At 45.5% G+C, this 13,752-nt stretch overlaps 1 protein-coding gene across 1 annotated transcript; it reads right to left on the reverse strand.

The window, feature by feature from the left end:
* Nucleotides 1–1,107: 1,107 nt before the first annotated feature.
* Nucleotides 1,108–9,788, reverse strand: rnd3a (Rho family GTPase 3a). The gene is made up of 5 exons (XM_028396050.1): nt 9,486–9,788; nt 9,269–9,356; nt 4,270–4,379; nt 3,129–3,263; nt 1,108–2,896 (listed from the first exon to the last, which is right to left on the reverse strand). Exons 1-5 carry the CDS (start codon nt 9,633–9,635, stop codon nt 2,648–2,650), a joined length of 732 nt encoding a protein of 243 aa, XP_028251851.1. The 5' UTR covers nt 9,636–9,788; the 3' UTR covers nt 1,108–2,647.
* Nucleotides 9,789–13,752: the final 3,964 nt, after the last annotated feature.

Below are 13,752 nucleotides of genomic sequence, written 5' to 3' on the forward strand. Positions count from 1 at the left end.
AGAAATAATGGGTCAAAGTGCTGAAACACCGCCTGCGGTTTTTCTCCACCCTGACTTATTCTACCCACAATGCATTCCTGTGTTTTGTTGGGCCCTGACATTACTTCTCCTGTACCGTTTAAGAGATTTACGAGCGTTAGTGATAGTTGTTTTTTCAATGACTCTGCATCCATTCTATGTTAATCTATCAAAGCTATGGGAGGATTTATGGTCCATTAATCAAATAAAACATACATGAAAAGATGCTCCATTTATCCTGCAAAGATTTTGCAAGCGTTCCAAAAGTCTGGACACATTCAGTGCCGAGGCTGTAGAGCCAGACTACTCCCTTATGTGACTAAAACCCTTCATCATACATTACGAATGCTTAATAGACTGTATAGGGACCCATGGAGGCCAGCAGACACACATGGTGTCCACATACTAAAGCAGGTTTAGTGAAGCTACGGTGGCTCTTTTGAGGCACAAAGTCTGAAACACAAAACTTTCCGAATGAGCCTCAAATGGAGCGCTATCGCACGTTAGCTGGAAAACTCTTTGCAGCTCTGGCATGTTTTTTTTCAGGGACAGGCCTGTTTTCAGCCTCATACATCTCCGTCCCTCATGTCCGTGATGAAGTCACTGTGTGATATATGTGCTGGCTGTGTGAAGCAGAGCAGTTTGCATGCTTGGCGGCCCCTGGGGGAGGGAATTGAGCACGGCCTGCACAATGCTGTCTGCTCACACAGTGATACTGTAGCTGTCTGACTCACAGAGAGCTTTTTGTTGCTTTCCACTGAGATGTCGAGGCAGTCAAGGACTCGAGTCCAACTTGTTTTCCTGAAAGAAGAGCTGCAAAGCTTTTTGCTAACATGGCTGAGTAAATACTGAACTATTTTAACCCATTAAAGCCTCTCCAGTATTTTGTTATTTACACACTTGTTGTGGTTATAAATCCACCACAGCCATAAAACTGGCTATTGTGGCTAGAAGAGAATTTCATTGTTAATATATTGCGAAGTTATTTACAGCTGGGGAAGCATCCTAACTAGAATAATATAAGGTTTGTTACAAATGAATGCAACAAAGCTTTATTTTAACCTCATAAATAAACAACAAAAACACTTCTTTTCAACTCCATTTGCATTTATTCTAAAGGGAAAATATATAATTCAATAAATATCGTGGCAACAACATTGGCAAGGACATTTTTGAAGGTGACATCAACATTCAAGAAAACATAATAGTGTACACACAGGGGAGAGACGACAGATTAGAAAATGGAGATAAGACTGTCAAACCTGACAGCTATGACATTTGAACAGGCTAATTGGTACGATCCACAGTTTACATTAAAAGTGCATCAATGTCTTTGATATTTAAACAGCTTCTTTAATTGCACCGTTGTTCCAGGAAAAAAAAAAAACACTGCTAATTTCTGAGGCCGACGTCCTTAATCATGTAAGAAAAACACAATCATCCGATTTGAGTTAGGAAACGGCACAGTGAGCTTTATCAGCGCAGGTTAGTGAAGTATCTGCTGATGTAACTTGATATTACAGCTGCAGAGGACAATTTTGTTGCATTAAACAGTTATTGAAGATGAGCTAGTGCCAGTTAGCTAGACTAGCGTATTAGTGTAGGGGCCATCACTCCTTTTTTGGGGGCCTTTTACACTCGGAGAAGGATAAATGAGGTGGTGCAACTGTGATAAGCCACACATAGCGTCCTCTATTCTGGGTTATTTCTGTTTGTTAATCGTGCGTTTTTTTCAGAATTTCCACCAGCTCCACATTCTGAGGACTATTTTAGAGTCAGTGCAACAAAGCAGGGAGCTCTGAGCCTAATAAACAAGTCTGGAAAAGGGATTCAGGCTCCAGCAGCCTGTCAAGTTGTCCTTATTTCACACAATTAGCAACTTTTTCACATGTTAAACTGGTGTGTGGCCCATCCAGACAAAAATGTGTTCTTCCTCAAATGGACTGCAGGAAGCACAGAAGCTGAATATGTTTGTATGGAGTCCATACAGTTGCTATGATCTGCATTCAGGGAGTCACTACGTGCTCCTCGGATCAGCCGTATCTCATCAGGATGAGGCTAAAACAAAACATTGACGCAACTACACACCAATGACTTCACATTATACCGACAACAAATCTGACACGGGGACACACAGCATCAGGTCTCCTCTGCACACACACTAACAGGGCTGAGGGAGGATCCGTTCCAAACCACAGTGACAAGTGGCCCTCCGCCGCCCCCCCCCCCCCCATCATCACCGGCTTTGGCTCTCATTCAGAATATCGTATGATGAGCGACTCCTAATGACATCACTCCTCCTTCTCATTTCCTGTTGGTGTAGAAAGCCTCGGCTGCATCCGCTCTGTCCTCCTGCAGGAAGCAGATCACTTCCCCGGGCAGGTAGTCAGCTGACAGATAGCTTCCTGGTCTGGTGGGGCGGTGGTTGAGGGGGGGCCACACTGATTGGGACGCATTGAGTTTTCATTGGTGCAGAATATTCCAGTAACATGAACATAAACTGATGCTTATAAACCCCCCTTCCAGACAAATAAGGGGCCTGTAGCATGCAGGAGAGAGCGCTGCCCCTTAGCTTCCTGCCTGCATGGTGCTCTGTCCTCATTCTCCTCAGACTCCTCAGACTGGTCAGTCACATGACCGAGCAGCTTTTGGCTTTGTCCTTCCGCAGGTCCGAGGCCACGGCGGCGAGGTCGGGCCTACCGGGCATGTGTGAAATCCTCTTGTTGGCGCGGGTGGCCTTGCTGCGCTTCATGTTTTTGTTGTTTTTGTTGATGCAGGCCAGCGTGGCCACGTGGAAAATGTCTCTGACGCTGTTCTCAGACTGCTGAGCTGAACACTCGATGTAGGGCGCCGAGATCTGCTTGGCCATGCTGGAGCCCTGAGAAGGAGGAGGAGGAAGACAAGGTCAAATATGGTCATCAGCAGGAAGCGGGAGATTGAGGGAGGTTAACGCAAAGTTTTAAGCACTCGCGTCAACAATGACAAAAGGATTTCCTCTGGAAGGGATCAGTTAAACATGGCTTTAGGTTGAGTACAATGAGCAGTTGTTCATGACAGATTACGGCCATAAAACTCACATATCCAGCATTTGTCACGTCTAATCTGCATACCTGGTCGTAAGAAACCGGCGTCTGTCGATGGTTGGAAAGCTCCACAAGTGTGCTGAGATCAGTGCGCAGGTCTGATTTACAGCCGACCAGAAGCATCTTGGTGTTAGGACAGAACTCCTGGATCTCCCCTTTCCACTGCAGAAAAACACAAAAATGTTAAAATGTTAAAGTGCATGGTGCAACGACCTGACACCCCCTCACCTACCCTTTAAGCACAAAGGTTAAAGCTGGCACTTCCTGGAACCCCCTCATGCTTTGAACCCTGGAAGGGAACTACAAATAATCCCCATGTTTCCTCCCTGACAACAATAAATGCTCTGTGATCAATGGCATTTCCCTCGGGGCTTTAATCTGAGGCTAATGTGCCTCAGGGCTGGCTGGGTGGCTGGTTGGCTGCTAAGGGGATCAAGTTCGTAGACCACTGAAGAGGAAGTTGTTTTGCACAAAGTGTCTGCACAAACATCACCAGACCAGGAGCCTGGAGACCAGCGCTTAACCTAATGATCATTGTCTGGAGCACAGCAGACACAACACTGACCCCAAATACATGGAGCCAACTTCTGCAGCAGTTAGACATGAATACAACAGAAATTACTGCTGAATGAGCAAAAAGATGCAGAAGGTCTCTTCCTGTGACAGTTTCTCCACTGCACTTTTTAAGAACTACTACTGAAGTCATCTTCACAATTGAGATAAAACCTACATCTGTCTGTGTCGTATTTTATTTAACTCCATCATGGCTGGTTTTTGGGTCTAACTCGTGACAGATGTGAGCAGGACAGCTAAACAAATAAAAACAGGAAGTGAGCTCATGTCAGGTGTGATGTAGACTCATAAAACAATGTTCTTTACATCAAAGGCTGCCTACTGTACACAATAAGACACATGTGATTCAGCCAACGCGACCAAAGTCATCCAGTGTTAACCACCGAGCTGCTTCATGTGAGCGGCTGGCGGTTCAGCCACACTTCCTTCTTCCGCCCGTTGCAGGGATTTAACCCAATGACCTCGCAGTCACATTACGGCTTTACAACCTCACATCACAAGACCCGACGTGACACAGACGGCAGAAGTCCCTTTAACTTTTGATCCAGTAAAACCTAACATGGCCTTTAAAGCAGAAGGCTGAGCAGCGACAAACCTTTTTCAGCACGCTGTCCAGGGTTTCAGGGCGGCTGATGTCGAAACAGATAAGGACGGCGTCGGAGTCTGGATAGGAGAGGGGTCTCACGTTGTCATAGTATGGAGATCCTGAAACAAAAGGAGAAAAATATGTATTTACAAGCTGTTACACAAAAAACATCTACACAACCAGTGCAGCCAGAGGAGAGGTGAGCAGCTGAGGCTGAGAACTTTTCCTGATTCAGTTTGCAGTTTTGCTATTTTGGGATTGATGTAGCTGCAGGCACAGAAAATTAGATCGCAAATCTGGTTAGCACAGGCTTCCTGTCTGATCAAGAGAGACCTCAACATTCATGAAACATTTGTGGTTTTGCAGCAAAGGAAATACCAATACTGACGGGGAGGGCAGTGAGCACATCTACAGAAAGGCCTCTAACACGAATAAGTCCAAACCAATCATCACTTTACACTCTTAAGCATTTCTGACAGGTATTCTCATATGACATGATTGCAGCTCTGCCATAATCCATAGCAACCAGGCGAGAAAAACAAATATCGCTGCATCAGTAGAAAAAATGTGCTGACTACAACAAAGATCAGTGAGTGAAAAAAAAACTCCTCTGTGGAGGAATGGAGAACTTCAGAGTGAGGAAATGACTCCCTCCTCAAATTGAAACCATGTGCGAGGGAGACGCCCATCGCTCTGCCAGACTCCAACATCTCCGGAGAGGAAGGAGGAGGAGGAGGAGGAGAAGGGAGGAGGAAGAGGGTGGCGTCATGTCAAGGTAAGTCAAGATCACATGACAAGCAAGAGGTGACCACACACAAGCAGCTGCCAAGAATCTGCAGAATGTTGTTTTTGGTAACTGAAGGCTCCTCTGGGAGGTCTTCTCTAAACACTGCTGTAGAGAAAAGCCAGGAATGCACAGTCACGTGCACATAAACACACACACACACACACACACACACACACACAGCTAATCTAAACAGTCTGGATGTGAGACGACAACATTTTAAACAACGCTCCTGAGCCGGGGCCTCATTCGCCAAAAGCACAACACAGAGAGAAATCTGAAGTGTTACTACGCTCTCTGTGAAAGCAACAATATGAAAGTTACACAGGTAATCATGTTACACACACATCACTGCAGGACTGGACTTACAAAAAACTTACTTACATTTACTGTCATATTAACAAATTCAAAAGCAAAATAGTAGCTTTAAAATGACATGAGGCAGCTGAGCTGAGCTCAAACTTCACAGGCTAAGCTAAAGTTAGCAAATAAAATACTTCTCTATGTTGTTTTTCCCTCAAAGGCGACAGTGACAGCCGATGTTTCGGAACATTTTAGGTCTCAATGGCGTGCTTGGCTCAGACTCCACATTCCACAGTATCACTTTTCCAAATGTTCATGTCCACAGGCTCATGTGTGTGTGTCTTAATGGTTTCAAAAGCTGCATGAATTCCAGGAACTACAAAGAATCGGTTATTTTGATGGCTAAACAAAATGTGTTTCAGTTTCTTTCTCATCTCGCTCCCTGAGAATCTGCCGTCTGAAAGGTGACACCACCCAAACAAAAGGCCAACACAATACAGGAAGTCTGAGGTGAGGGGGGGAACATGGGAGAATTTATTCCCCATTTTTCATGGCTGTCCCACGATCAATCACAGCCCTCACCGCCTGGAACAAATCAGCCTGCGACTGAGAGGGTAAGCTGTGGATTCAGAATTGTCACCATCAACGCAATGAAAGGAAACACACACACACACACACCGGGGTGCAGTGTGTGAGGTCTCCTGTTAGGTTACCTACAGATTAAAGTATTTATAGCAGCTGCATCGTCTGAGACCAACCTCTGCTTCCAGGTCATCTCTCTGCCAAGCGGAAAGATAAGAGGAAGCTCCACACACACACACACACACACAGAGACCTGGTGACTGTCATCTAATTAGCTCCTGTCATTGTTCTCCCACAGGATCTCTAAATCTAGGAGAAGACGTGCACCCTGTGCTCCCTCTATCACAGAAAGACACCAGAGGATGCATCATGAAAAGGTTTAACAAGACTTTACCACAGCAGCTGGGATGAAAGGCACCACTTAATGCATGAATATACATGGAAATTCTAATTTCCAGATGTTTCCTGACCAAGAGAAGACAAAAAACATCCCACATTTTTACATGGGAACGTAACTTCATCTGTGAGGTGAGCCAGCTGTGACCGACAGTCTGCCCATTTACTGCATAGCTCACATAGCTGAGCTGATGGGTGGTGTGTGTGTGTGTGTGGAGAGGAGCTAAGCCTTTGGGGACACCTGTGGAAACAACACACAGTGTCAGGCAGCTTAAATATATATATATCACATCTCCTCAGCTCGGCACACTAAACACAAACAGACCTGAGGACAAAGAGAAAATGAAGCAGGCGCTAGCTGCTGTTGTTGCTGTGGTTACCAAGATATCCCAGCGTAAACACTGCAGTGTGAAATGTGAACAGGTATCATGCTAAAGCTGTGCAGCAGGCTCATGTTCCTCGGTGATGAGCTGGAAGCGCAGCTCAAAGACATTTTAACACCACAAAGTCCTTCCATGACTCCAGCAGACAGGAAGTCCATTAATGCCTGCCAGGATCACACTGTCCTTCACACTGTATCAGTCCCACTCTGCAAATTCCTCTCAGATTCAACCCCCACCCCACCCCACCCCACCCCGCCCTCAGAACTTTGGAAACGAGGTAGTGATCCACACCGGGCCTCTCTCACTGGCTGAGGATCTGGGCCTGCTGGGTACAATGGGGCTCTTTGTGGAGGAGGAAGTAGGAACCTTTAGTCTGAGGAATGCCAGACATGCGGCTTCAATTCGCTCAGCCCAGAAATGTGATCCAGTGCAACAATGGCCGCCGACAGGAGAATGGAGAAGGGGGGGGGGGGGGTGCGTTCACTGTGTGAGCTTACTGAATGCATGAAAAGTTCCACAGCTAAGCCGTCCAGCATTACAGGGGGAGGTGGCACATGCAGCACGCTCTGTGTGTCTTCCATTACAACAGTGTTTCTCATAAGGCTGCGTGGGATTATTTTAAAGCTGCTTTCATCCATAGTTTAATTGAAACAATAGCTCTTAAAATGACCAAAGTCTGCAGCTCCCCTCACATCTGCTGAGCACTTTACCTCCTTCTTTCGCTCTTTGTTTTGCATCAACCTAAAACATCTCAATTTAAAATTAACTGCTCGCACAAACAAAACTCTTCTTCAGTCCTCACTGCAACTAGGAGGTCATGACTGATTCACTTGTGACAGAGTCATGTGACGCACAATTTATAAGTCTACAATACATTAGAATCACTTGTGGAGCATCTTGAGCTTGTGGACCCCAAAAAATGACAAGTACATCAAAGAAACTATGCTAATAATGTCAATATAAGCTGACAAACTCTGTGATGATGTGATGACAGTTTATTTACTGATTAAAGTGCAAACATTGCTGTCATTAATGAATCTTACAGCCCTGCCTGAGATTACCCGCATGCAGGTTTAGCGTTGCGTTTGAGGTCTCAGCCCTGCCTGCAGGTACTGTTTACCTTCCTATCTTCCTGTCTGACTCTTAACACCTTGGCAGACAACGTAAACCACTTCCTCTGCTGCTGAAAGGAGTGAGAGGCATCAAAGGCTGCGCCCGGCGGACCTCACCCTGAGCCGTGAGGCTCAGACAGGCAGGGTGTGTGTGTGTGTGGGGAACAAATGGAGGGCTGTAGAACAGTCAGGCATTTACCTTAATGACCTGAATTACTTCCATCACGCTCCCTTTTAAGAGTCACACAAACACACAGCAGGCTGCTCATTAGACCACTCATCACTGCAGAACAAAGACCACCTCAGTGAGTGGAGGTGTGTGTTTGTGGTAAAGGAGGAGGTGTGTTTGTTTCCAGCTCTGCCGGCTGGTCTTTGTCCGAGGGCGTGCATGGGTCTCTCTCACACACACACACACACACACACACACCTCAGGAGATAAGGAATCGATTGGATTGGCTGTGGCCAGTGGGGGCCTCTACAAAGAGACCGGTCAAGCCGAAAGCTCTATCAATCGGTCACTGAGGGTGTGTGGTGTGTGTGTGTGTGTGTGTGTGTGTGTATGTTGGGTGGGGGTTATGATTGAAGGAAAGGGGGAAGGGGGGTTGGGGTATCTGGCTCCATCTCTGATCCACTGATCTAATAGGAACCGTACCCCAACCTCCTCCTTTCTGTGTTTTATGAAGCGGAGAGAGAAAAAGAAAAATGGCTCCAGGCGTCCGGCCAACACATAGCAATAAAACTAAATTCTCACTGTGGCTGGCTTTCATTTCTCCTCCACACACACACACACACCAGGGGTGCTTAGAGGAATTTTAAATGTGAGCTCTGCTTCTTCCACAGCCTGTAAAATTAACAAAAATCTAACTTTTAACACAAGTTTTGTCCTGAAGGTTACTCAAACATCACTCAGGAATGCCAGGCCAGGGACCCGCAACAGCTGTCTGTCGGCTTGTCCCCACCCTGCGCTCCCACTGACACACACACACACCACATGCTCACACATGCAACATACGCCTCACTCACGCCTCACTGCTGTGCTATTCAGTGCTCGGGCATTGATGGATGGGAAGAGTGGGTTTGTTTACACACACACACACACACACACACAGGATGCAGCAGCTGGTTTGAACCCTGAACACAAAGTCCAACCAAAAACTGATAAAAAGCTGAAGTGTTGCACAACTTTTCTTAAAAACAGAGTCAGCAGGATGACTGTGAGTGTGCAGGCCAGATGTTGGAGTATGAGTTGCGTTACATTTCCTTTCCTCATAAATCAGACCTGCTCCTCTGAGGCATTCTCTGGGTAAGAGGTGAACAGGATTAACCCAACTGATTAAAATCAGGTCACAGATTCATTTCATTAAAAAAAAAAACCCACACACATACAGCTAACATGTGGTCCCTGTGCATGCTGGGACATGTGAGGGTTGGTGGAGGTCAGGTCTTACCTGAGGTGTCCCACAGACTCAGCTCGATCCTCTGCGTGTCTATTTCAAAACTGGCCGTGTAGTTTTCAAAGACTGTGGGGACGTAGCTCTGCGGGGACAGAGGACACAGCGTGAGGCACTCATCACAATGCACGTCCTTCATCATCACACATCACACTGCATCAGTTTCACCATAAATGTTATTATCAGTGTTATCCAGCACGGTGCAGGGTCTCACCTCGGGGAAACAGTCCTTGGCGAACACGTGAAGCAGCGCAGTCTTCCCGCACTGGCTGTCCCCCACCACCACTATCTTACACTTCACACTCTGACTGGGATCCATGCTGGATTTCAGAGATAACTTCTGACACGACCGTCTCTCCTTCATTGATTAAATATAGATTCAAAAATAGATCCAATTCCTGCGAGCGAAAGAGGCGTCGGGATGGAAAGATGCAGTGGCGGTGTCTACGCAGCCTGAAGCCCGCCTGCCTGCTATGTCTCCCCGGTGTCTCCGCCTGCTCTGAGCCGGTAAATGCCATTTGGCTGTATATATAACGTCGGAGGAGCGAATGGCAGCGGCTCTCCTCCTGTCCGGAACAGACACGTCCCTCCCCCTCAGCGAGCCTCCACACACAGAAGCCTGCCAGCATGGCGCCCCCCGCTGGACCGCAGGCGCAACAGCACTTTGCAATAAATAATAAAATGTGACAAACGAATCAATAAAAGTGTCACTACACTGTAATGCTGCAAGATGGCGCGGTGTAATTAAAAACACAAAAACATGAATCATAATTAATTAGCTAATTGTCTCAAACACTTACCTAAAGGTTTAAAAAATACTTGTCAGAATCCCTGGTCTACTTAGCTAGTTTTTTAGCATAGCTTAGCTTAGCAGGCTCAGCTAAACTACTAGCTGCATTTAGCATCAAGCTAAAATCTTAAATCATTTAGCTTACCAGCGTAATATTATGTTTTTGACCAGATGTCGAATGTAGTAAAATATATATCACAAGCTGACTTGATAAAGAAGATTTCGAGAAGCATCATTTCTTCTATTAGCTTAGCTTAGCAATTTAAGCCAAGCCAAGCTAGTTAGCATTAAGCAGAAAAAAATCAGTTATCTTAAGTTTGGACCCGATCTACCTTGTTAGCAGCTAGCTTGCTCAAATCTCAAAAGAAAACAAACAAAATGCTAAGTTATTAGTAATGGCTTACTTAATTAAACCATGTTAGTAACTGCAGCTAGCACCAAGCTAAGAACATAAACAGATTTTACCTTTAAAACTTTATATAGTGTACACTGTCAAATAGTCTAGCTTAGCAGTTTAGCCTTGTAATTAGGCTTTTCATTTAATTTTGTAAATGTAATAAATTGTTATATTCTTCCAATTTTATATAACAAATGATGACTTTGTAATAGGCTACTGAAATGCTGTGTAGGTCTATATAATGCCACAACAGACATAATCTTTATTATTATCATTATTATCATCATCATCATCATCATCATTATTATTATTATTATTATTATTATTATTATTATTATTATTATTATTATTACCAGTAGCAGCTGAGGTGCAGCTCATTTCCAGTGAGGATTCCTCTCATTATCTGTGAGTGATACATGATGCAAACACAGGCAGAGAAAAATCGACATCATTACAAGAACTCAGAGAGAAATAGCAAAATAGAGACTACACCTCCCAACGGGATCAACAATGCAGCACCTTCATATTCTTTTTCAGAACAGGACCCCTTCTGGCCTCGTCTCTCTGCCTTCAGGCTACCAGCTCCCCAACGTGGCTAATTTTCACAAAAATGGGGAACACAGCAGCGTTCTGCATCAGCTCTCCCCTCTGCAACAGAGTGACTGGAGTTGCTGGCAGCACTTTAGCAGTGAGACAGCTCCACCCTGCAGGCTGTGTGCTGGGGAGTCCCGTCTGTTGTGTGGGAGCTCTGCCTCCAGGACGCAGCTCTGCCAGGAGAGAGGGGATGGCGGGGGGGCTGTTTTACACAGTCTCCTGCTTGGCTGCTGTCTCTCTACCATATGCATTTGACCTCATTCAGATTCTGTGGGAATCAGTAGATTACATGGCTGCTTTTTAGATATTCTGTGTTCCTTCCTGTGGTCTTTCTCAGCTCTATAAGTCTAAATAAAAGCAGCCTGCAGAGACTGAAGCAGCCACAGCAGAGCAGACGGTGGACAGAACCACTACACACCGCGTCCCTGTGCCCTCCACAGTTTTTTTAATCAGGCTGCCTGTATGTGTGTGTGTGCTGCTATAGCCTGCGGCGTTGCCAGTGTCGCTCGGCTGCATCCACACATTCAGGCCACAGTGAGCAGAATGACATCACACAGGAGCGCCTTAAAGGAAAGCAGCACAGAGGAAAGCAGGCGGCTACAGTTGCCTAAATACTGTACATGGCTTCCAAGAATAGAAATGAGGGTACCACCTGTCTGTGGACACATGGTGCCGTCAACATCCTGCAGACCTGGTAAACTTCTATTAAAGACAATTAAGAGGGAAAAGAAAGCAGCAGAGTTGTTTCGGGGACGGCGATCAATGAGCTGGAATACCTCACAAAATAATGATCTACTGAGAAGGCTAATTAATACATCCTGGATAAATATGATGACCTTAATGCTTTATTGCACAACCAGGTCAGCACATGCCTGCCTCACAGTCCTGCTAACATTCTATTTTCATAGTAATAAATAATGTTGGATTAAAAAAAAATCCCTGAAAGCAGCAAGTCTGTAGTTTCCACTGATAGAACAGAGGTCAGGTCTGGGACGCGCTCCATCGCTCTTCCTGTTAGCTCTGGGAGGGATTTACCGTACTGCTGCAAACACTTCCAGAAACATGGAGCAACCACAGGTCGGAAAATAAAGGATGAAAACAGAATGATGAAGAGGCTGTGAGCCAGGTCTGAGCGGCGGCGCTGGAGGTGTGTGGCGAGTCTGGGTCAGTGGGCCTGCCTCCCTCTGCCCCACAGTTATCTCTGTCCACGTGCATTCAATCAGAGGGGCACTGACATTTACTGTGGGGCCTAACACATGCACTGGTTTCAGGCAGAGAGGGGTTTCCTCCATGGTTAGTCACCGTGATGGGAAATCAGGGGCAGAAAAGGAGAAACAGGGGCGGACGACTGTGGTGCAGTGAATAATAAATAAAGATAACTTTACATCAGCACTGACATCACCTTTACATCAACTTTTATGCTTAAGGCCTGAATAAAAATCTTCAAAGCGCCTCTGTAAAATAAAATACACTCAGTCCAACATGGCTGGGCTGACCTCTCCCACAGTCTCCAGTGTAACAGCCTTGATCTTTGGCTGACAGCAGCGGGGGGCCTCGTGCCCAAAGTGCTCCAGTTTCAGCACGAGGAGGGATGTTATTTCACACCAGCTGTGCGGGTGAGTGACCCTTAATGACATGTGAGTGTGTGTGTGGGTTCACACACACATATTTATTTTCCTAGAGGAGATAAGTATCAAGAAGGAAAGGGGTTGTTATTCATTGGTTTGTAGCTGAGGTTATGCAGCAGATTTGATGTGAATTAGCTAATGTTTATAGCTTCAGCGGCACAGACGTCCAAGTCTAAAATTACAAAGTAGTTTAATCACTGTCAGCCTTTATTAAAGCTGGAAATACTCGTTACCTTATGAGCTAACAAGACAAAAGAGGGGCCGTGCACCTAATGTATCAACAAATAAATCCATTCTGCTTTGAACAAACTGTTGCTATGACCGTGTGACATCACACAGAGTGAGACATTTCTATATTTAGAAGATAACATGGCTGTTTGGTGAATTCACTGTACTGGAACATGGAGAACATCACTGAAGACCGCTGGGAAATCTTCCAAAATTCCTCTTCTCTTCTAAAAATGCCTCCTCCTCATCCTCCACCTCCTGTTTTTATAAGTTTCGTCTGAAGTGCTGATGCATGATAATGAAATATATAACAGTAACTGCTCTGTGTCCTTTTCCTTAAGGGATAACTTTTCTAGGATCAGCCTGTTGAATCCACAGGGAGTGCACATATTTAACAAATACTGTGAGTCACCTGCTACCACTCAACATTACATCATCTAACACACCAGCACGGAGCCTCACACACACACACACACACACCGCTAACCTGCCGGAACACTGCATGAAAATCCACAGAATGACAAAACAGTCACATTCCTGCAGTCTGAGAGGTTTTAGTGCGTGAACAGTGTAACTGACTGGAACCGCCTGATGAATCCGAACAGGCCTCTGCTCCCATTAGGCTTACAAACACAGGACATCTTCAGTTTAATAAATCATTAGCTTAATATCTTCTGCAGAGTCGGGCAAGGACACACACACACACACACACACACACAGAATACAGTAAGTCTATCCAGTCATGTCAGTCATTAGGTCTGTTCAGGCATGGATACACACACTGATGTAATGTGTGTGTGTGTTCAACCCATGTTTAATAGATTGAAGCATGAATCATTCCAGG

The sequence above is a fragment of the Parambassis ranga genome, chromosome 2, assembly GCF_900634625.1.
Source record: "Parambassis ranga chromosome 2, fParRan2.1, whole genome shotgun sequence".
NCBI classification, from domain to species: Eukaryota; Metazoa; Chordata; class Actinopteri; family Ambassidae; genus Parambassis; species Parambassis ranga.